Source organism: Thyridium curvatum (assembly GCF_004353045.1).
Source record: "Thyridium curvatum strain D216 chromosome Unknown NODE_46_length_333320_cov_79.933738, whole genome shotgun sequence".
Classification (NCBI taxonomy): Eukaryota; Fungi; Ascomycota; class Sordariomycetes; order Thyridiales; family Thyridiaceae; genus Thyridium; species Thyridium curvatum.
In genome coordinates this window covers 45629-66946 of record NW_022156801.1, presented here as the reverse complement: position 1 = coordinate 66946, position 21318 = coordinate 45629, and the positions used below count along the sequence as shown (strand labels likewise).

Below are 21318 nucleotides of genomic sequence, written 5' to 3'. Positions count from 1 at the left end.
TACAGGGGTTGTCCACTAGCCGACAACAAAAGAACATATCGTGGACAGTCGATCATCTATCTAGGCTGGCGATTCCCTCCTCCCCATCTGAAGTTGCGACCAGCTCTTCTCATTTCTTTCTCCTCGTTATGCCACAAGCCGTTCTCACTCTGGTTATCACTGTCATACAAAGCACGCTCCATTTTCATTGAGCCCTGTTTTCTTTCCGGGTCGTGGCCCCCCGCCGTCATGGCTGCACCACCGTCCAGGCAAACGGCTGCCGCCAGAAGCCTCCACGGCGCCGAGCAGGTCGATGGAAGCGCCGATGCTCCAGCCACAAGGGAGCAGAGCTCTAGTAGCGAGGCTACGGAGAATGCCCTCTGGGATGAGGCATATGACAGAATGAAATCGACAAACTTGGTCCTGGTCGAGAAGTTCGAAAAGAAAGCTATGGAGGCGTACCACAAACTGAGAGAGGGCCAGGTTTCGCCTCAAGGTGCGTGCATGCATCGTCTTCAATGCGTGGCTGGCTTGTGGATGTGACTAACGAGCGAATTACAAGATGCGTCGCTTCATGGACTGGCGGCGTTCCCTCAGGATGCTGAGAAGAGACGCCGACTGATGCAGGACATGGCACAACTGCAGTTGCAACGCACTCATGATGATCGGGCCCAGAAAGTGCGCAACGTTGTCAAAACTGCCGTCCAGCTTTTTGAAGTGCTGGAAAAACAGTTATCGCCGTTATTTGAGGCGACCCCACTAGCTGGGCTGGCCTTTGGTGGGTTGTGTCTGGTGCTCAGAGTAAGTGTTTTCTTATCTCCAATCTCCATATTATAGAGAGGACGCTGCTTGCAGACTCCCGCTAACAACTACGGTATTCAGTTCGCCGCGTCCGGCATTACTGTACACGAGAAGATGATGCAAGGCCTGAAGCATATCGCTGAAAACTCCCGATGGTATCTCGAAAAGAGCAAATCCTCCGTGTTTCAAAGCAAAAGTGACTCGGCGAAAGTCACAATGTCCCCCCTCCGCGAGATACTTCTCAATATCTTCTCAACGATGTTGGAATATCAAGTCACATCGGTCAATTGGAGTGGCCGTTCATTCTTCAATTATTTCCGCACGAATCCGTTCCCAGATCTCTTGTCGAAGCTGAAGGAAGCAGAGAATGATTTCTATCGGAAAGCGACCTTCGATCAACATGAGGTGGCACAGAAGATGAAGGAGACGAGGCGCGTGAGGTCTTTCCTCAAAGCTCTCGGCGGCGATACGCTCAAGATGTTGCATACCGAAGATGAACATGCCAGCGCAAGGACCATTGCTGAGTGGCTTGTCAATGAGCCGAGCTTTAAGAGCTGGGAAGAGAGCTGCACGGGCATTCTATCCGTCACCACTACCCATCAGTGCAACCCTGCCCTAGCCAAGACCCTCGCCTCAACTTTGAAGCAACGCGAAGGAGATATTCTGGCTTATTTCACAGTCACGCCCCGCGCGGGACAATTCTCAAAGTTGTTGAAGAGCCTTATCACTCAAATAGTCGACCAAAAGACTCCCGAGGGTGATGATCTGGCCTCTATTCTGCGCTACAAAGACTCCGGCCACGACGAAAACCTTCTCCTCGAATGTTTCGAGCGTGCTCTGGCAACTCTGGGATGCACTGTCCGTGTCGTCTTTTTCCTGGATATCTCGTGCACCGCATCTTCTGAACTCCAAGAAGGCCTTAGGCAGTTGGTCGGCAAGATGTTTCCGGTGGATACAAACACTTCACATCTGATCCAGGTGCTCATCACTTCCCACGCCGATGTTGGCCTTAACCAGGTTCTGTCACCAAAACATGGTGGCAAGACAACTTACCTCCTTGCTCCTCCACTTCTCCCCATCTCACAGGCGCCATTGTCGATCGACACGACTTCTTCCACGGACGCAGCTGGACCTACAGACATAGATATTGCATGAAGAAGAGCAGCGTGCAGGTAGTTGACTTCAGAGGTTGGTTGATTAGAGGTCTAAGTATGTGGCTAAGCTATGAGTATGGAGGAAGTCTTAGATAGGTGACCGGAGTGGATAAACGATGTTCAACAATAGATACATGTACGACTGGCGCACCGCCACAAGACTTTGCAAGACTCAGTGTTCAAGATGGACATATTGTGGTCACAGACTTCCAAAACGACATGGAGTTGGTCCGGTACGCTCTGCTCATGGTATTGGGCGCCCGTCGGCCATTGACCCTGGTCGAGCTCGCATCGAGCGTAGCTGCCTATCGCGCTCTCTCTGCAGGCTCGAATGTCATGGAAACCATAGGCGGCAAAGAACTCTTGGAGCGACTGTACAAGGCGGGCTGCTTGAAGTACATTGCGGCCTCATATCGGCGGGTCACTTTCTTGAGTTGCGATGATGTACGGGAGGCCGCCCATGAGTATGGATTAGGAAAAGACATGCTCAAACGCCGTGGCAAGCTGGCTGTAGCCGAGGCATCAACCTTTTACATCTCGCAGCAGGTCAAGGGCATGGAGTGGGAAGAGATCAACCATGTTGCTATGAGTGTGGCAAGCGATGTCGTGAAGCTCAGGAAGACAAATGGGTCTCGACAACACCTTTGCTCCTCTGTGAGAAATTTTGCTATCCACGCCTCATTCCTATGCTACGCTGCAGAACACTCCGCGTCACAGCTTTCCGAGTTCCCCATACATGGTGCCCAGAATGGCTCCCTGAAATTGCGGCCGTCACTTCAAGAGTCTCAACAGCAATTGTGGGAACCAGGCAACTTTTGCTTGCGGTACTGGTATCACCGGCTCAACATGGCCCCTCCCTCCGTCCGAGGGTCTTATGTGCCCTATCAAGCTTACTCTCGAGCTAATGGCCCAATCTCGGATGATTTTGGCACAAAGTTCTTCATTGCCGCTGCGGAGCTGGGGTACCAGGCTTTCATCACTACAGGCTTGGAACATCCCGAGAACCGCAATGAGACCAATCAGTATGGGCATAATGCCTTACATATTGCCTGTATCCACAGGGATATTGCCATGGTAAAGATTCTTCTGGTTGTCGTTGACGTGGATATGTTTGCCAGAGATAATCTTGGCTTCACCCCGTTCCACCTCGCGGCACACCTTGCAGAGCCGGAACTTCTCCAGGTACTCTTCGATTCGGCCCGGGCTCGGTTCGGTCCGGTGGAACTGCAAAGGTTTCGTGCCATGTTCCAGGAATCGAGACCGGGATGCAGACCATCATTCACCAGTGGACATACGCAATTGCTGCGACGCTTTCTGTCGTCAAGAAACGACACAGCCGCCCTGAGCCATTGGGAAGCATGGACCTTGTGTACCTGTAGCCATCGGTATCTCTTCTCGGCCACTCGGATGGGAAGCGCCATGATCTACCTTGCCTGTCGAAGGCATCCAGAGCTGATGCAGGCCTTGCACGGGCTTGGCATCGATGAAAGACAGCTGCAGCAGCGGTGAGTTGTTCTTACTCTTCTTGATAAAGATTTCTTTTGGCATGCATCGCGAGATCTTTGGATCACTCTATGATCCAAAGGCGTCGGGTTTTCCTTCAGAATGCCAGCCCATCTCCTGCTATCAAATACATTCTAATACCATGGGTCACAGATTCCCCGAGGAAATTCCTTAGTCGTATTCTGTATAGGTCCTCGAACCCAATGAGAAGCTAGATGGAAAGGAGGGCTAGTTGGCATCACTAACCAGCGGCATTCTTCCTCAAGTATATTGAGATTCACGGAAGGCTTTGGGTGCATATGACTCACTTGTCTTGCATTGAAGAGGTTGTGATTCGGTGTTGGTGGAACTTTTGGGGAGGGAGGTAAATAGAACGAAGCAATAGATCCGAGAGTAGCTAGGGACTATGTACTCCTTATGCCAAATGTCTACATTACTACTATGGAGGTCATACTTAAAGAGGCTCTAGCAGTTGACATTTATAAAGTACACCTCATAGATATTGATATATTGTGCTGAATGAGAAGAACTGTCAACTAGTTAAACAAGAAGGATGAGAAAGGAAAGAAAGGAAAGGAGAGAGAAGAAAAGAACAAGAAGAGAAGATTGTGCTGGAAGAATATAAAAAAACCTTCAACGTCTTTCTATCATCTGTAAATTCAGTGCCCCCGTTGTGATTCAATCTCTGACTCACTGCAGATCATCCATTCAGTGTAGTCCATCACAGTCCTCTGAGGGTATGTGATCCTCCACGCGGTTTCTTCCTCTGGGCCATGTGGGATAACTGAGTCCCCACGAGCACGATCCTGCTGCGGTTCCAGCGTTTCAGGGCAGCTACAAAATTGAGCGAGAACGGTGATGGGGTGGGTGAAGTCAGTCAGCGGCCCAAGCACCCTCTTCAGCATCAGTGAAGCCATTGTTGACACTGGCCCAAGACGGGAGCCGATTATGAATTGGTTGATCATGGTGCGGTCACCTGCTGAGAACTGAGACTCTTTCAGCGAGGTGTGGGGATGGTGAAGCCTGTCAACATACTCGAGCATGGCGTTGAAGCAGTATTGTATGCAAGTCATCTGCATGCAATGGCCTGGGCAACACCAGTTCTCGGTATCTTTTATCGTTTGGGTCTGGTTGATGCGAAGCCAGGGTGGCTGTAGCATGAAAGGTACAACTAATGTATCTTCAGGGTGGAGGGATGAGCCGGGGATGAGTTCGTTGGCCGGCAATTGCTCCGACATCAGGTCCACGGCGATTTCCGTCAGGCCCGTGGTAAACACGGTCCTTCTGGCGTAGTACTGGCAATCGGAGACGAGGAATTCCAAGAACATGAGCTTTAGCATCAGCCGGTCATAATGCTGTAGCAAAGAGTCGGGCCATGGTCCGTCATATCGGTAACGTGTCCAGCCATCTCGTAGGGACTTCGGATACTGCTTATTTTGCCACCCTTCTGCGAATTCACCAGCCGCTACTGCTCGCGCGGCCCTGATAGTGTGGATCATAGCGGATACGAGTTCCTGTTCCAAGCTCTCCAGTCGCTCCTTTTTATCCGGATGGATCCACGCGTGCACGTGGCAAGATTGAGTATATGGAAGAAGATGCTCTATCGACGATGGTTAGCTATTGCTTAACAGAGCATGGTGGTCATCACTTACTTTCTGGGTCTTTCTCAAGCCTGTAATCAACCATTTCCTTAGTGTTGCTTCGCAGGTCAGACCCACTAACGTCGGGGAGTTTGTAGTCTGGGACTTGTCCCCAGTGGTTCGCCATGTCTGGATAATGGTGAGGTAGTAGATTCAGGATCAACAGGTCTTGGCGTATCTGTGTGTTGTTGTTACAATGCACCAAGAAGAAGCAGTACAGGAGGAGTTGAGATGTTTATATAGAGTTTGTACCTGTAGGTTGTGCCTCTACTGCCAACAAAGGACATGAAGCGGCTTTCCGCAAACAGCAACCCCGGTTGAGACGAACATGTAGCATTTCAGACAAAGCAACTCTCACTTTTCTATCTTCTCCAAAAGACAGTGGTGCGGAACAAACACATAATTACGCCCCAGGAGAAGTGTTGCATACCAAATCCTTTGAATGACTTTTGAAATAGTGTGAAGTCCGAGGCCCCGGATGAGGACGCATGTGTGAAAATATAGCTTTAGATGCAACGCTAGTCACGCCCAAAGTCGGCATATCTGCATCTCAATGCTTTGGAAACAAAGGCATAGACTGCGTTCAGAGGCTGGGTGGTCTTAACGCTGTAGCGTTGAACGCCTGCCAAGAGTAAGACCTTCCCTCCTTTAACAAAGGACTCGGGCCGAAACAGGCCCGCAAGGGGTCTGCAGCTCACAATTACTGGATGCCAGGGACAAGGCGTTGCACTTAAGGAGGGTTTGCTTTCATTGCTTTGCCTAATACTTCCAGGTTACTCTGGAGACACGTTTACCCTTTCCGTGTGGTGAGTCCCTTGCACTTCGCATCACCTGACTCATCCTAGTGGATAGAGCTGGGTGATTCGAGGAAGCTCTGACTGCGGAGTGGGATTTGCGGAGAGGCGGCGGGCATGCATGTCTCTGGGATTGGAAGGACAATCACCGCGAGAGATCATGTTTCATACAACGGCATACAGATCATTAGGTCAGCAGTGTACACTGATCAGCTCATCACTACAATGACACCAATTCACAACCAAATATATTCTTCTCTGGATACCTCGATATCGGGCAGATGATCAGCAACATCTACAACACGGCCATTTTGCGCATTTCACCAACACCACGCCGGTCATCCAAGTCTTTACCAAGGGCTACAGTCCATTAGGAGACTAGGCGGCTTTTCAAGGCAGTAATTCATTCAAGTGTGCATCTGATCAACTCGTACACCCGGCGCGACCGAAGCATGCCTTTACCTCCCAGGATGATGGCGTCGCCGAACTGCGAAATGGTAGACGTTTCATGCTGAAAGGCCAGAAGAAGAACATGGAATGGTTTGCGCAGAGCGTCGTAGCACCGCTACTCAACTGAAGTTGAAAAGAGGCTTTTTGATCTCTATTATGGACGCTCATACTGTGGAGGGACGAGGGAGTGTCAGAGGTGGGGCCAACGGCGGTCATGACTTCACCGCCGGACCATGCGGACTTCCCCACATCTCTCTCTCTGGCTGGCGGAATCAACTCCAAACCACTCGACTCTCAGACCAAGCAGATGCTTGGCATTGCCATTTACAAAGAACCCGTCGAGAGAACACGCACTGGAAGCTCAGTCTGCAGGAGAAACCCAACATGGTCACCATCTTCCTCGCCTACACCGCGCCAGTCAACCCGGCGGGCACCACCCAGGTCCTCACCCACGCGCAGGTCTGGGCGGGCTTCCAGCGCAAGATCCGCCGCCCGTACGAATTCGTCCCCGCAATCGAGTCCGCCGAGGTCATCTCGGAGAAAGAAAACTCCCTCAAACGTGAGGTCGTCTTCAAGGCCGGCGCCGGGCCGGCCGGTAAGGTCAAGGAGGTCTGCATCAGCCACGCTCCCTGCCGCGTCGACTACCTCCTCGACAACGGCAGCAAGGTCATGAACATCATCGGTGCCGGGCCCAGCGGGGACCCTTCTGATCTCTTTGTCACCTATGCCTTTGAGTGGAAGCACGACGACATTGCCGAAGGGAGCGCCGAGGCGAAGGAGAAGGAGGCCATGCATCAGAAGGTGAGATCTGGTCACACCCGACTTCTACGAAAATGGATATCTGACAATTCACAGACCGCAAAGTTAGCTGTCGACACGAGCATTGCCACCACGCGCAAGCTCGTCAGCGCTGGCGAGATTCAGTGATGCAGCAGCCACCCATCTCCTCCCGATATTGCTACATTCAGGGGCCGGGGATGTATGATTGGCCTGTTATGACTTCCCGAAAGCTGCTATTAATAGAAAATGCATGGCTACTCAAGTCTAGGACGCTAAAGAAAGACAGTAATAGAGCAGAGTGTTGGCGTGAATTCTCTGAAATGCAATGGCCAATTCGACAGAGAGGTGGGAGAAAGGTACCGGTAGGGGCTGGTGAAACTCGAGAGATAGTATTTCTATCTAAGCCATACCTGTTTCTGATAAATTGTGCGGCCACTTCTGGTGTCCTAAAATGTGACCTTGAAGATCTTGCTCTCCCGTATTCTCTCACCGTATCTGTATAATAAGAAAGGGACCGGAATGAAAACAACTGAGATGAAGCCCAGAACTGATGTACCCCAGCCTACTCCGAGCTCATCGTACATATCATTACCTGCTAGGGGTAGCAGTGCCCCGAGTAGCGAACGGCACACGGTGGCTGCCGCCATAGCCGATGCGGCGTACACGGTAAATGTGTCGACAAGATATGTGCTGGTAGCCATCTAGTTTTACACGTAAGCATTATACATGCCAGAGCATATGGATTGTTTCACTCACAAATGCAATAACCATGCCACCGCCCAAGAAGCCAGTGCCAATGATAGGCAAGATCCAGTGTGCTTTGTGTTCCGCCGTCCACCCGTACCAGAACAGTCCGGCGGGCACGAACAGTGCGCCAATTATGGTTCCAGGCAGGCGGTACTCGGGCTTGGGATCGCCGCCATACCTCGCCGTCAAGGCCTTGACCTGCCGGTCCGATACCGCGCCAAGCATAAAGAGGCCCAGGAGGGAGCCAATGCCAATACCAAGGTTGGCGAGGCCGCCGCCACCACGCGTAAACCCGTACTTCTGCTCAAACACACGAGGGAACGTGGTGATACACAGGTAGATGTAGCCGTACAGGATGGCCAGGTAGAGCGAGAGGACAAGAACGATGGGGGAGAGAAGGAGCATCTTGACAGGCCGGAGGAGGGAGAATCGGAAGGCCTCTCCGGGAGTCTTGCCCGAGTGCAGGGCTGATGTGAGAGATGCGTTGCCGGTATTCTTTTGTAGCGTTCTGGTCTTGCTCTCTAGAATCGTGGGAGCATGTGACTCGCGCAATCCAATGAGGATCAGTAACCCGGAGGCTCCAGCCTGGATATCAGGCGGTGTCAGAAATGATTATTATATGAAAGCCGAGAGACAGACTCTGCCTCAATTACCTACCGCGATAGAGACAACCCAGAAGCTCCATCTCCAGCCTATGCTCCCGGAAACATATGCGCCCACTCCAGCTGTTGTTAGCTCAAGGTTATTGACAATACGACTGACCGGGTCACATACCAATTGGTCCAATGGCAGGACCGAGAAGGGGACCAATAACCCATGCCGCCATCGCCGCCCCGCGCTTCTCATGCGGTATCATGTCTGCGATAGAACCAGCTCCTATAGTTACTGGGCAGGCTGCTGCTATTCCGGTGAAGAAACGCATGGCAATCAGCGCTTCAAGGCTGTTCGCCTTGGCACAACCAATGTTGAAGACAAGGAACACGAGATTGCACACATTATAGAGGATGGTGCGGCCGTAAAGCTCCGACAGAGGCGCGATCGCGAGCGGGCCAAAGGCGTAACCCAATATGTAGACGGAGGTAATCATGGCCGAGACGACGCTGCTTGCTGCACTGAACTCCTTCATCACTAGATCCGTGCCGGGGGCGATGATGGTGGAGGCCAGTGGACTAACCATCGTTGTTAGTTTCGTACTACGAAAGACAAGGCCAAGGGGTGGACGGACCTGAGGAAGGTGATCAATGACACAATGGCGATGGCTATCCCTTTTTCGAGCTGGACCAGTTGAGCGGGTTCATAGGGTCGTTTGGACCATCCCAGTCCACGATGTTTGGGTCTCTCGGGAGCTCCGCCGACGTGACTTTCCCAAGTTCGCCATTGGTACCCCGCTCCGGGTCCTCGTTGACTTTCTCGTGTGAAGGTGAAGTGGACATCGTACTCGGTTTTGAACTCTTAACCTCTTTCGCCCTCGCATATGCTTCATCGATAGCCATGGAACTCGATAATAATACCTGCGAACTTTCGACTCTGAGAGGTAAAGTAGGGAAAATGAAATCATTTTAAAGAATTATAAGAAGATTTCTCCTGGTCCACGCTCACGCTGAACCGACACATCCGGCTCGGACGATATTGTACTTGCGCCGGTAGGGATCAAGATCTTTAGTGACAATGCTGGAAGGGCCTTAATTTCGCGTAAAATTGAAACACCGGCTTCTTATCGATTCATGGTCGTGCTCCGAGTGCAGATGTCGGTAGTGCTCTCCGTGCGGGCTGGCCCGCGGTGTTGACGGGGCCCCGGCTCCCGGCTGGGTGCTTATCCCCGCGGCCGTAAGCGCCCGGCTTGCCGGCCGGAATTAACAGTAACATAACCGTACCTCAAATATTCTGACTCGCACGAGATTCACTGCTTTACGATACATTGCATTGCGTTGGCTGCTATCAAGTAAGGCCTGAATATTGATACGCCGGCATTCTGTCTTGGCTGAATGAGCCCAATGAGATACACTCTTAACCTTCCAAACAGCCTTGAAGATCAATCTTTGGGGTCAGACACTCCTTACGCCGACCTACTCGGCCACAATGACAGATGAGAGCTTCTGGCGAGCAGTGGGAGCAAGCGTTGCCACCGTAACATGCGGCCAGTTAAGACCATTGAAATCCAGAATAACAAGCTGAGAGTACTGAATTTGGTTGTACTCTATGGCGACTTTCTTTGGAGATGGTACGTCAAAGTCAACCAAGAATCGAGGAACCACATCCCTTGCGCCAAGAGATGGGGGTGACACCATCTTCTTGGGCTCATCTTTTGTATTGGAAGGCTCAAGCTGGATCTCTGAGCGCACCTTTGACACCCAGTATTGAGCTGAGACTCTGGCTGCATTGGCGTTACCACTCCTATTGCCGGGAGACGCAGTTTTAATCCCGGCATCGGCTCCAATCAGGAAGCCGATGTTGCTCGTGCCTCCGCCGAGATCGGGTTGAGTAGCCGCTGTCATGACTGTGAATGTGGTGTTCTCCGTGATAGTCTTGCCTTGATTGGCGTTTCTCAGCACAGTGTTCGGGTCGTCGAGAATGGTTTGTGTGATCGTTCCCTCTTGTGCAAAGGGCGAGAGATCTTGTGGCAGGCGATGAGTATCACCCTTGACAAGGACTTGGCTCCTGAACGGTATTGGGGTCCCCTTCTGCACACTGGTAGGTGTGATGGACACAGGAGGGATAGCTGGCGCCCCTTGGAACGTGGTAGGCTGCTCAAAACACTGAGCATTGATGGCTGTTCCATGGGGAATGGAGGCCATGCGCGAAAAGGATGCTGGAAGATCAGGCATCTCGATGCTCGCAGGCACACGCATCCAGAGCCCGGGTTCAAAATGAATCACCGGCTGTTTCTCGGAAGGTACCACAACCTCGGTGATGTCCGTTATGGTTTGCGTGTACGGCCGACCGTTGAGCATGATATCGGCCTGCGCATCCAACCCACGATTGGGCACATTGCCAAGGGGTTTGCTGAAGGCCATGGTCTCACTCGTCAGGTTGAGTTCTAGAATGTTGTCCGATGGGTCACTAGGTGGTGGCGTTACAGGCAGTGGTGTAGGTGTCTTCTGGCTGTTAGGCCTGAAGATTGTGTTGAAGCCAAAGCCACTGAATGTTCCCTCGAACTTCGATAGGATATCAAGGGAAGTCACGTCAACACCATTGTTGGTGCCATGAACACGATTGGCTCCTCCCAGTCCGTTGGTTTCTTTGTCGCCATTCTTGACTGGCAATGTACTCGGTTCAAGAACGGTAGGACCGAATTGGAAATCATCTCCTAGGTCAATGGCAACAGTGGGTGCGGTGGGTGCTCTCATGATGGAAGGCATATCTTAGTGGGCTCAACCTAGGACTTGAGTTTGAAATATTTGCAAATCGCAGGATTGGGAAGGACGTGGAAGATGAGTCCATGATCGATCACTTAAGTATTCTCCCCGTAGATTTACCGCTGCGCGCGAAGGTTGAATGAGGGTTGTAACTGAATTGGTGGCTTGTTCTCAGCGGCAAACTAGTCAGACTGAGCGCATATCTCCAGCCGCGATAACTCTGACTAATTTGACCGATATGTTTCGTTTGCTCAAATGCATCGATACTTCCTGGGTCACTAGAGTGTACTGTCCAGCCTGAGCTCAGTGACCAAGACGATGCTGTGCGTTCTCCGGTTACCAATGAAGTACATTGTAAAATAGCCGGAGATGGAATGTTAGTTCAGCCCTGAGTTCAAGACAAACGCCACAGCGTGCTTGACCACGGCTTGTGAGGTTGAACGTAACTTGGCCAATTAACATGTGTTGGTTGGTCATCATACTCCTTGCAAGGAGGCCTGTCAAGTGGCTGCAAGAATAGTTGACGGATTGGAACCTACCTGCCTAACAGAAGAAGTAGGGACCTAAGTGGCTTAAAGAATAGTTGACAGACTTCTAAACAAGGGTACTGAATACCTAACATCATCATCATCAGTGGCAATATGACCCTTACTTTTTTTAGAGCTAAATGATGTCTATCAATCCCCTGTAGGGAAATTTAGAGGATTAATTACGTTAAATGATTGTATGGTCCCTGACTGCTGTGATGGGATTTATGTACCTCTGTTAGCAAGCTGTTAATTATTCTTACAGCTACTTGGATCCCTACCTATTCTGTTAGGCATGTGGGTTCCAATCCGTCAACTTTTCTTGCAGCCACTTGCCTGTGTCTGTACGCATTCATGATTGAGTCGTGGCACTCGCCAGGGCTGCCTTGGAAGGTTTGAGAACATACCTGCGAGAATCTACCGAAGCATGCCAATGTCTATGCCAGTACGAAGGATACAAGGTTTTCATTTATACGTGAGACCTGTTTCAGGAGTTATGCCGGACGGCACGTGATGAATTTGGTTAAGCTTTGGGAAATGTCGCCAAACGCGCACCCCCTCCTTCGTAAAATATTTGTATTCCTTTGGAGGAGGCTTGTCTCACTTGCATACAATAGGCTACTTGATGCGGAAGATAGCCTGAATGCGCGCGTTCCGCAGTGCATATCGAATCATTCGCGTTGCTGCAGATTGCTGATATTTCGCATTCCACTGAAAGCTAGAGTTTCTGTTCGTAAAGTGTCGAATTGGCTCCTCGCTTGATGCTACACCAAAGATCAGCTGCAATCCTGGCTTGAGGCTGAGACATTATTGACTCATTGCCTGCTGAACTACAGTCAGCTTTCAGACTAGTATTCTGTTGGCTGGCGGTGATACGCAGGCTAAGTCTCGGGACTGTTGAACTTCTGGAGACTGTTGAGTGAAAAACACACACTGCCAGCATATAAGTGGCGCTGCTCTTTCATCATCCAAATAGCAAATGTCAACTTTGATCATAGATGCATCCTCTTCATTACAATGACCATGTTTAAGATCAAAGACTTTCAAGGGATGCAATACCCCCGCAATGGCAGCTCCCAGGACTACTCGTACTTCAATGAGCAATACGCTACCTCAACCTATCAGAAGGACCATGATATGAACCCGGCCCTTATTGTCCAGCCGAAAGAGGATGAGGATGTCATCAGGGCTGTCAATTGGGCTAGGGACAACAAAGTCGCCATTGCCATCAAGAGCGGCGGACATCAGTACAGTGGTGCTTCTTCAACTGGCGGTAACAACATCCAAGTCGACCTCACCAACACATATAAGGATATGATGATCTTGGAGGCCGATGGGGTCCCTGAGGACCGAGCTTTGGTCTATGCTGGTGTCAGTAACCAACTTCAAGATTTCCTTGCATATCTTCGACATAACGGCCTTTTTGTCCCCACTGGACAATGCGCCTATGTGTGCGTGGGTGGCCATGGCCAAACTGGTGGCTATGGCCAGCTCGGACGCAGTTTCGGCCTTTTCGGCGATCATATCAGAGCAATCCGCATGGTAGATCACGGCGGGGTTATCCAAACCATCACCAAGGAGAGCAATCCGGAGTTATTCTACTCTATCCTCGGCGGCAGTCCGGGAAACTTCGGCATCATCACACACTACACTGTCGAAGTGTACCAAGGCAAGAGCTTCGTAGGAAGCATTGCAGGTCCAAATGGGTTCAAGGGTCCCCATGGCATGAAAGGCCTTTGGATATACAAACGAGATGTCCTCACGAATCTCCTCAGCATCCTGGCAAAGATGTCTGATGACGGCAATGCGCCAAGGGGATTCGACCTGTGTGTCAGCGTCCTGAGCATGGACTTTCCCGTCACGATGTTGTTCCCTTCTTTGAAGAATGACACACTGTGGCAGAAAATTCAGAACAAGATCAAGTCAGCTCTTGCTGATGACGTCCTCGATCTGCTTAACGGAAAATTCCCCGCAGCCATCGTTCTCTATGCACAATGGTGCCCAACAAGCACGAGTGACAAGTACGACACCAGTGTCGACAATTGGTTTCAGCAATTCCGCAATCTCGACAGCCTCTGGAAGGATCACACTCTATTGCTCAATGAGTTCGATCAAGACATGTCCCAGATGACCGCGAACTGGGTCTTTCCTAAGAAGCGGGAGTTTGATCTTCCATATGTCAAGCGTACATATGCTACTCAATCGACAACACTCGACAAGGACGGGTGGGCAAAGGCGGTAGTTGATCGCCTTGATCTAGTCTACAACCCTCGCCAAAAGTTGGACAATAGTCAAGGGGATGCGGAATATGAGGTCTATGACCATTGCAAGTTGTCTGTCCAGATCCAGTACTTCGGGGGTGTCAATTCCCGTTTCTATCAGAATAGAAACAACGGAACTTCTTACAGCTGGCGAGACTCGACAGTTGTGCAGACATTGGATTGCTTCCACGACCCCGGATCCAAGTACGAATACTATGCAAACGGCTGGCAGCATGCAAATGACGCCTTGATGATTGGCCCCTCGAGTCCTTTCAGCAAGCAAGATAGGCGTCTGCTCTGGGGATCATGGGGTAATTGGGACTTGGGAGATCCCAATATCTGGAGGGCGTATTATGAGGATGCGAGCAAGTACCAGAGGCTCGGTCGAGCAAGAGCCAAGGCTGATCCAAACGGTACCTTCACCCCCAACGTGTTCTCTGTCACTCCAGCCCTGGACAACTGAATTACATTTTGTGTTTCATTCAATAGCTCGTGAAATTGAACCAAGCATATGCTTCAGCTCCTTGTGCACCTGCATATTTACCCGGAATGGCATTTGAGCGTTCAATTGTGCAATGGGATACAAAGGCAAATAGCGAAGCTTGAAGTCTTCGAGCTGATAAGGTCAAATCCCCTCCTCCTGCTCGATTGCTTCCCTGCTTGGAGACCATTTCTCTTGGAGTGATTGATTGCAGCTTCTGCCAATTATGTCCTTGCCCCACCACTCGCCCCAGCTTGTGAGAAATATCAAGTCCTTGTCTTCGGGGAAGTCACTCTTGGTGAAAGCACGGAGAATGTTTTCGCCGCCTGTTAGACATTAGTTTCGTATCGAAACCGGTAGCAGAACGCAAAGCTTGCCTTTTGGGACGGAGATTGCATCGGGAACTTTGCTAAAATCGGGCAGCTGGTGTTTATGTTTTGCCATGAGACCTGTGTCGGGGACCAGGCCTGGAGAGACCGCGACGACCTCGCAAGAACCTGAGAGTTGACGACGCCACCAGTGAGCGCTGAGAAGTTGAATAAACTTGGTGGTGCAGTATATCTGCTGCATATTGGTGTCTGCGCCAGCTTTGAGGGTTGTTGAAAGAGTGGCTAGTAGTCGTGGTCATGATGAGCTTTGCCAGTTGAGAGCATATGAGAGACGCAAACTTACTCAAGTCGTCAGGCACAAGGTGAATGGCGCCAGATGACACTACGACGATACGAGATTGAGATTTGACCAAGTGGTCCTGGAGGAGATGAAGAAGATAATGCTGGGCTGCAAAAATGTTAACTGTGATTGACGGACTCGGATAGCGACGCAACATACACAAATGATTGACGATATACGGCTCGCACCACTGAGAGCCATGTGATCCCGGGCCATCGGCCGTACCGTGTATAGCCGCGTTGAGCAGGAGGTAGTCAACCTTGCCCTGATCGAGTACTTCAACAGCTCGATGGGCAAATATCTGAACTTGTTTGAGGTCAGACAGTTCCAGCGGTAAGATTACCACTGAACTATTTTGATGATTGTATGCAATGGTGTTGTACGCCGATTCCGTTCGCTCCGTATTTCTCGCTCCAATAATGATTCTGTATGACTGCGGCGTCTGCAGAAGCTGCTTCATGGCCTCGAAGCCCTAGGCAGGGAATATGAGGACCACTGCTCGCGAAGGAGATTTGTCCAGGGGACTTACCAATCCCGAAGACGCCCCCGTGGCGATAATGGTCTTGGCAACGGTTGCCATATTCGTGAGAATGTCAAGAGAATGCTTTTGGTTTTGCAATAGTATGAAATCCAAATCAAGGATCCTGAGCCTGTACTCGCGATGGTTTTTGGTTGAAAGGTTAGTGAAATATTGGAGAAAGTATGACGCAGAAGAGTAGATGCTCCGCTTATGGCGAGCGAGCGGTAGGTTTCGGACAACGCGGAGGTCCATGCATGTATGGTAAGCTAATGCCTTTTTGCAATAAGTGCTTACCCACTCTGCAATATGAATCTAGCTGGAGACTTATGTCATCAAGTAAGACTTACGAAGAGTGCAGTCTGGTGTTGTTTTGTGGCCTTGCAAGTAATATTGGTGTGCTATCCGCCTACCAGTTCGATGTCGACACCAGCGTCCGCAATCTCTATAGGCAGATAGCTCTACATTACGCTGCTCTCAGATTAGTATAGCAAGATGCAGATAAATTAGCAGACTACCCCTGCCCATAATTGTGTGACAGCAAGAGCAGGATCACATATATAAGAAGCTACTGATTATAGCTGGTGTGCCCATAGCCAGGATGGTGCCTAGAATGTAGTGGGCGATATAGAAGCAGTACAGGCGGAATCTATCTGCCGCAAGGGGGAGAATCGTCAGGTATGACTCGAGCAGAACTTTCTGAAGTATATCAGAATGGGGAGGGGAGTCCTCGTCTGGTATGCTATTGAACACCACTCTTATTGTAACAGGCCAGGGCCTGACATGGGCTTAGGACGCCTTCGGGAAGGCGTCGATCATCTCTGAAGGGCGCGGGCCAAGATGGTCCAAGCTCCACACATTGGCTTACTCCAGGCCATTCGCCTTCCAGCACTTTCTACGGGTGGCAGCGTTTCGCAAATTCTTCGCAAACACGTCGCCTGAAACCGGCACCACCACGCAACGTCGACGAAGCGCTATTGTGTGGTGTAGTTTTCAAGTTCAACTGTTCCGAACATAAAGTAACCCACGCCGATAAGAGGACAAGCTGCAATGACCCGTACGCGCCTTCTCTTCCATCATGACGCCAAGCTCTACCGCACGTTGACCAAAGTGGTCGCTGTCTGCCCCTTTACAGAGCTTGAGGAAAGCAACCGGACCCTCTTCAAGCAGGGGACAGAGCAGAACTATGTCATTATCACCGAAGAAACCATATTTCACCCGCAGGGAGGCGGCCAGCCTTCGGATACCGGACGCATGACTGGATCCGCCGGTGCTAAGTTCAACGTGGTCTCTGCGAAAATGGACACCGTGAATGACGGGCAGGTCCTGCATTTCGGGCAATTCGACGGAGAGAGCAGATTTCTGAAAGGTGACAGCGTTGAGGCGGACATTGATGTCGAAAAGCGCCTTCTCTACTCACGACTACACACTGCCGGCCACGTCCTTGGCGCGGCCGTGAGACACCTGCTGGAGAAGGAGATCGAGGGCTTTGACGAGCTCAAAGCCTCGCATTTCCCGGACTCGGCGGCGTGCGAGTTCAAGGGCCTCATAGAAGGAAAATGGAAAGAGCCCATTCAGGAGAGGCTGGACCGGTACATCGCGGCTAAGATGCCCGTGGAGATCGACTGGTGGGATGTCGACGACTTTAAGGCACACGACCTGGAGCGTTTGATACCAGATCAGAGCATCGTGGCTCCTGGGGAGAAGTTCCGTGTGGTGAATATCGTCGGAGCAGAGGTGTATCCCTGTGGAGGCACGCATGTTGATACAACTGATCTTTGTGGCACCGTGACGGCGAAAAAGATCAGCAGAAGCAAAGGAGTGTCAAGAGTGAGCTATAATGTGTCTTAAGAAGGTAGTATTGAAGAACCTTTCCATTACACGGCATTTGAGAGGTTAGAGCATGGCCAGACAAAGTGTTAGACTATACATATATGTACAGCTTGTTGGGTGCGTTGGTGAATGAATGGGTGAACGTGAACAAGGCCGGCCAGAAGCAAGATCCGGAAACAGAAGTGTCGAGGTGCGATAGGTGATGGAGAGTAGAAAATCCTTCCGGTAATCGTTATGAGGAGGAACGGTGCTCTAGGGCAGCTCCAAGTGTATTTGCAGAATATGAATAAGGCTCAAGTGGTTGAGCTATAACTTAACAATGCAGGATGACTTCTAAACGCCAAACATAGCTGGATTTAGGGATTACGCTTTAAGCGTATGGCACTAGAGGAGCTCCCAGGAGTATTTACCCGAGCTCGTGGCAGTTAGGCGTCATCGCGAAGAGTGACTTCGAGTTTGCCTCCCACGGGGAAGAACAAGAATTGCAGTTGCATCTCCATCATCTCCTCGGTCATTTCTTTTCCAAGTCGAGCCCCTCTGCATTCCCTAAAGAATTTGGCAATTGCTAAGCGCAACTCCATCTTGGCTAGATGTACCCCTATGCAGCTTCTGGACCCCAGCATGAACGGGTTATATGCCGCCTTCATATCAGCGGTGGGGTTTTCAAAACGTGTCTCATCAAATCTACGGACAGGTTAGTTGAGGATTAGGGATGCTGTAACGTAGTGGCAAAGGGTACTTACTTCTCAGGATTGGGAAAGACCACAGGATTACGGTGGATGTTCCAGTTGAGGGTGCTGATCACAGTGCCTTCCGGAATGTAATGGCCGAGAAACGTCACACCACCTGGTGGCACTACGCGCTGCAGCGGCCCGCCCCCGGGGTTGTAAAGCCGTAGGCTCTCATCGATCACATTGTTGAGGAGCGGGAGCTTCTCCAGGGTCTCGTCTGTGAAGTCTTGGTCCTGCAATGCAACTTCCTCCTCTAATCTTCGCTGTAGTTCCGGTCGTCTTAGCACAGCCCAAACCACGTAAGTCAGGGCCACTGCCGTGGTGTCGCTACCAGCCACCATGAACAATGCAACGTCTGAGCGAATCACATCGTCGGTTAGGCCCGGCTTCTCGCCGCTCTCGCTGGCATCGAGCATGTCAGAAAAGAGATTGCGGTTCTTGTCACCGGAATTGCGAAGATTGTCCACTGCCGTGGTACCTTGGTCGTGAATGATCTGGCCGGCCGCGACCATCTTCTTGAAGATGTTGACAGGGAGAAAGCTCAAGAGCGAGAAGAAGGGGAGAATATGCTTCAAGATGAGATATGTGCCAGCATACTGCAACGCCTCGAAGTAATTGGTCTTGGCACCAGACTCGAGCATGTGGAAAGACTCGCCGAAGGAGAGCTGCGAGATCACGTCGCCAGTGAGCAGGCGCCATATCTTATAGACATCTGCTGTGCCCTGTGTGGCGTCTTGCTTAATCAGTTCGATGGCAAGGTCGACCCGTTCGCGGACCTGGGTTTCCCAGTTCTTTCGCAACGAACCAACCGTAAAGGCGCGCGAGAAAAGCCGGCGTCGCTCCGCGTGCTTTTTGGGATCCTTGAGGCTGAAAAGCGAGTGCTCCTCACCGAGCTTCGAGGTTTCGTACAGAGGGCCCTTGAGGAACTTGGTGCCCATGGCGTGGATCTTTTGATGCACCACAGGGTCACTAACGACGATCTCATTGGGCGCCATGAGTACAATGGGCCCATACTGAGCGTGCAAGTCTTGCGTCCATCGGTGTTTTGAAGCTTTTATGCGTGTGTAGTTGTGCGGTAGATTCGTGAAGCGGGCATACCATGGTCCCGGAATATGTGCACGAGGGTTACGCAAGCCGATGACCAACGTCTGTATTTTCAATGTGAGCAGACCGCACGAGTGTCGTCACCATGTTCAAGAAGCTTCGATACCTGCCTGGACTGAAGGCTTCCTGGGCTTGTACACTAACCTTGAGTAGGTACAAGGCAACAACAGCTGCTGTAATGGCACATAGATTATGCAGCTCAAGGACAGACATGCCGTACTTGTGTGGGGGTCACGCGCGCTGATGCTTGGTCAGTAGTAAAAAGAGTATCAAGGAGGATATCATCCGGGTCCTTGAGGTTCGCGTCAGATCATGAAAGGTATGCGAGAGAGTGAGAAAATCGGGGTGGGGATCTGGTGCGGACATGCTGACATGCTGACGTGAACAAGGAGATTGTCTCCGAATCACGATACCTCGCTCTCCCCTGTCTGTCTAAACCCGCCAAGACTATAGCCCGCCAATCAGGCGAATTCCGTTTCAGAGATGTGGGCACCGTTCCAAAAGGAAAGATCAGTGTTCGATCTTACGCTGCGAGATGCTCAGCATGGCCAGGCCTTTATCAATATGAACATCAGAATCCTTTGTTTGAAGAGGGCTTAATTTATCGAAATTACTACAGCCGCGCGCGACAGTAAACTGCCAACGGGGGCAACAGTTTATGTTAGCTACGAGGAATAAAGTTATATAGACTAGCTCTGTCTAAGAGACCGAGTTATGAATTGAAGAAAGGGGTTATTAAGAGTCATTGTCTTTCCAGTTGTGCTTGGGCTATATTACCTGTAAGTGTTTCTCGCATCCTTATGTCGAGAATTTTGGCATCGTAAAGCCATCACTTGCATAATTACATCCACCAGCAAGGGCCAGATTGGGCTGCTCTTGTGGCTTTTCCTCAAATCTTGGCGAGTCCGAGCTTGCCTGGAGGTCTCGTGCTGATTCTGCTGTTTTTTCAAGGGTGTAGCATTTCTTTACGATGCTTGGGCACAGACAGGTTGTTAGGTGGATATTGACGGACGGTTCTTGAGACTGACAAATCTCCCACATCGCGTGCACTTCGCTAGGGATCGCGCGGTCAGTATCATGGAAATCAAGGTAGGTCGGGGTTTTGTTTGCTTGATACGAGTTGCAGAAATGGCTTTGGAGATGTCTCTGTGTATAAGGCGCGCAGGAGGTCTTATCACCAGCAGACAAGCTCCCAGTACAGAGTGGGAGGGGTCACAAAAGGTGTCCAGGGAGGCTCATCTGGTTGACTACCTAATGAGGTAAAAGGGTGTTGGAGAGAAAAGAACTGGAGAATGGAATCTCGTCGAATCGGGCTCATCGGCTGCGTCAAGTGGAGTCGAGCCACTGAAGTACTGCAGTGAGTGTTCTGTAGTCGGCCACTAAAGGCATGGGCTTTGGTGACTTGGTCAGCGAGTTTAGATCAACTTTGGACATAGCGCCGGTTCGACATCCTCAAATCTTTCCGCCCTTGGATTCCTCATCGCCTTCTGAGACCTGGGTACGGCGGAAATGTCAATAAGCACTATTCAATCTCAGGTCTCCAGTTGATATTCTACCTATGACAATCGTGCGCGGCTTGGCCAGCAGAAGATGCGCGCGACCTTACGCAGGTCCTGTGACGCGTGTGCCAGAGCAAAGCACAGCTGCGACTTGCGGACACCCCGGTGCTCTCGCTGCCTCAAGAGGAACTGCCCCTGTATATATGCGAATGAGCCCCTGACGTCCTCGTCCATCACAGGCAGCCTTAGCTCGACTCGTGCAGACGCCGCATCTCATCAACATGCCGTGGAAGAGCCTCCTGTCCACGTGGCAGCCGACATTCGGACTCCAACCTCCTTGAGTGGACCAATAGTTCTTGCGCGCGGAAACATCGATCCATTCGACTCATATCCGCAGACAAGACTCCCGCGAGCCCGCGTTCAACGTCTTATTCATCACTGTATGCCCCGCCCCATGTGTCCTCCTTCCCTGTGCTCATTGCCTTCCAGTCC

At 51.0% G+C, this 21318-nt stretch overlaps 10 protein-coding genes across 10 annotated transcripts; 5 read left to right on the top strand and 5 right to left on the bottom strand.

Annotated features, from left to right (window-relative positions):
• Positions 1-228: 228 nt before the first annotated feature.
• Positions 229-1935, top strand: E0L32_007484 (uncharacterized protein; the record flags this gene model as incomplete). The annotated part of the gene is made up of 3 exons (XM_031142234.1): positions 229-475; positions 542-780; positions 835-1935. 3 exons carry the CDS (start codon positions 229-231, stop codon positions 1933-1935), a joined length of 1587 nt encoding a protein of 528 aa, XP_030993458.1.
• A 218-nt stretch (positions 1936-2153) lies between these two features.
• E0L32_007483 (uncharacterized protein) lies at positions 2154-3443 on the top strand (the record flags this gene model as incomplete). Its single annotated transcript, XM_031142231.1, has 1 exon — positions 2154-3443. One exon carries the CDS (start codon positions 2154-2156, stop codon positions 3441-3443), a length of 1290 nt encoding a protein of 429 aa, XP_030993457.1.
• A 653-nt stretch (positions 3444-4096) lies between these two features.
• E0L32_007482 (uncharacterized protein) lies at positions 4097-5204 on the bottom strand (the record flags this gene model as incomplete). Its single annotated transcript, XM_031142230.1, has 2 exons — positions 4097-5037; positions 5090-5204. The coding sequence occupies 2 exons, from the start codon at positions 5202-5204 to the stop codon at positions 4097-4099; spliced, it is 1056 nt and encodes a 351-aa protein (XP_030993456.1).
• Positions 5205-6477: 1273 nt separating this feature from the next.
• E0L32_007481 (uncharacterized protein) lies at positions 6478-7248 on the top strand (the record flags this gene model as incomplete). The annotated part of the gene is made up of 1 exon (XM_031142229.1): positions 6478-7248. The coding sequence occupies one exon, from the start codon at positions 6478-6480 to the stop codon at positions 7246-7248; it is 771 nt and encodes a 256-aa protein (XP_030993455.1).
• Positions 7249-7547: 299 nt separating this feature from the next.
• Positions 7548-9025, bottom strand: E0L32_007480 (uncharacterized protein; the record flags this gene model as incomplete). The annotated part of the gene is made up of 4 exons (XM_031142228.1): positions 7548-7802; positions 7858-8433; positions 8506-8573; positions 8623-9025. 4 exons carry the CDS (start codon positions 9023-9025, stop codon positions 7548-7550), a joined length of 1302 nt encoding a protein of 433 aa, XP_030993454.1.
• An 889-nt stretch (positions 9026-9914) lies between these two features.
• On the bottom strand, positions 9915-11195 carry E0L32_007479 (uncharacterized protein; the record flags this gene model as incomplete). The annotated part of the gene is made up of 1 exon (XM_031142227.1): positions 9915-11195. The coding sequence occupies one exon, from the start codon at positions 11193-11195 to the stop codon at positions 9915-9917; it is 1281 nt and encodes a 426-aa protein (XP_030993453.1).
• Positions 11196-12754: 1559 nt separating this feature from the next.
• Positions 12755-14455, top strand: E0L32_007478 (uncharacterized protein; the record flags this gene model as incomplete). The annotated part of the gene is made up of 1 exon (XM_031142226.1): positions 12755-14455. One exon carries the CDS (start codon positions 12755-12757, stop codon positions 14453-14455), a length of 1701 nt encoding a protein of 566 aa, XP_030993452.1.
• Positions 14456-14809: 354 nt separating this feature from the next.
• E0L32_007477 (uncharacterized protein) lies at positions 14810-15722 on the bottom strand (the record flags this gene model as incomplete). The annotated part of the gene is made up of 4 exons (XM_031142225.1): positions 14810-15084; positions 15146-15250; positions 15302-15614; positions 15672-15722. 4 exons carry the CDS (start codon positions 15720-15722, stop codon positions 14810-14812), a joined length of 744 nt encoding a protein of 247 aa, XP_030993451.1.
• Positions 15723-16709: 987 nt separating this feature from the next.
• Positions 16710-17510, top strand: E0L32_007476 (uncharacterized protein; the record flags this gene model as incomplete). The annotated part of the gene is made up of 1 exon (XM_031142224.1): positions 16710-17510. One exon carries the CDS (start codon positions 16710-16712, stop codon positions 17508-17510), a length of 801 nt encoding a protein of 266 aa, XP_030993450.1.
• A 407-nt stretch (positions 17511-17917) lies between these two features.
• E0L32_007475 (uncharacterized protein) lies at positions 17918-19540 on the bottom strand (the record flags this gene model as incomplete). Its single annotated transcript, XM_031142223.1, has 3 exons — positions 17918-18176; positions 18236-19371; positions 19472-19540. The coding sequence occupies 3 exons, from the start codon at positions 19538-19540 to the stop codon at positions 17918-17920; spliced, it is 1464 nt and encodes a 487-aa protein (XP_030993449.1).
• Between the last annotated feature and the right edge of the window lie 1778 nt (positions 19541-21318).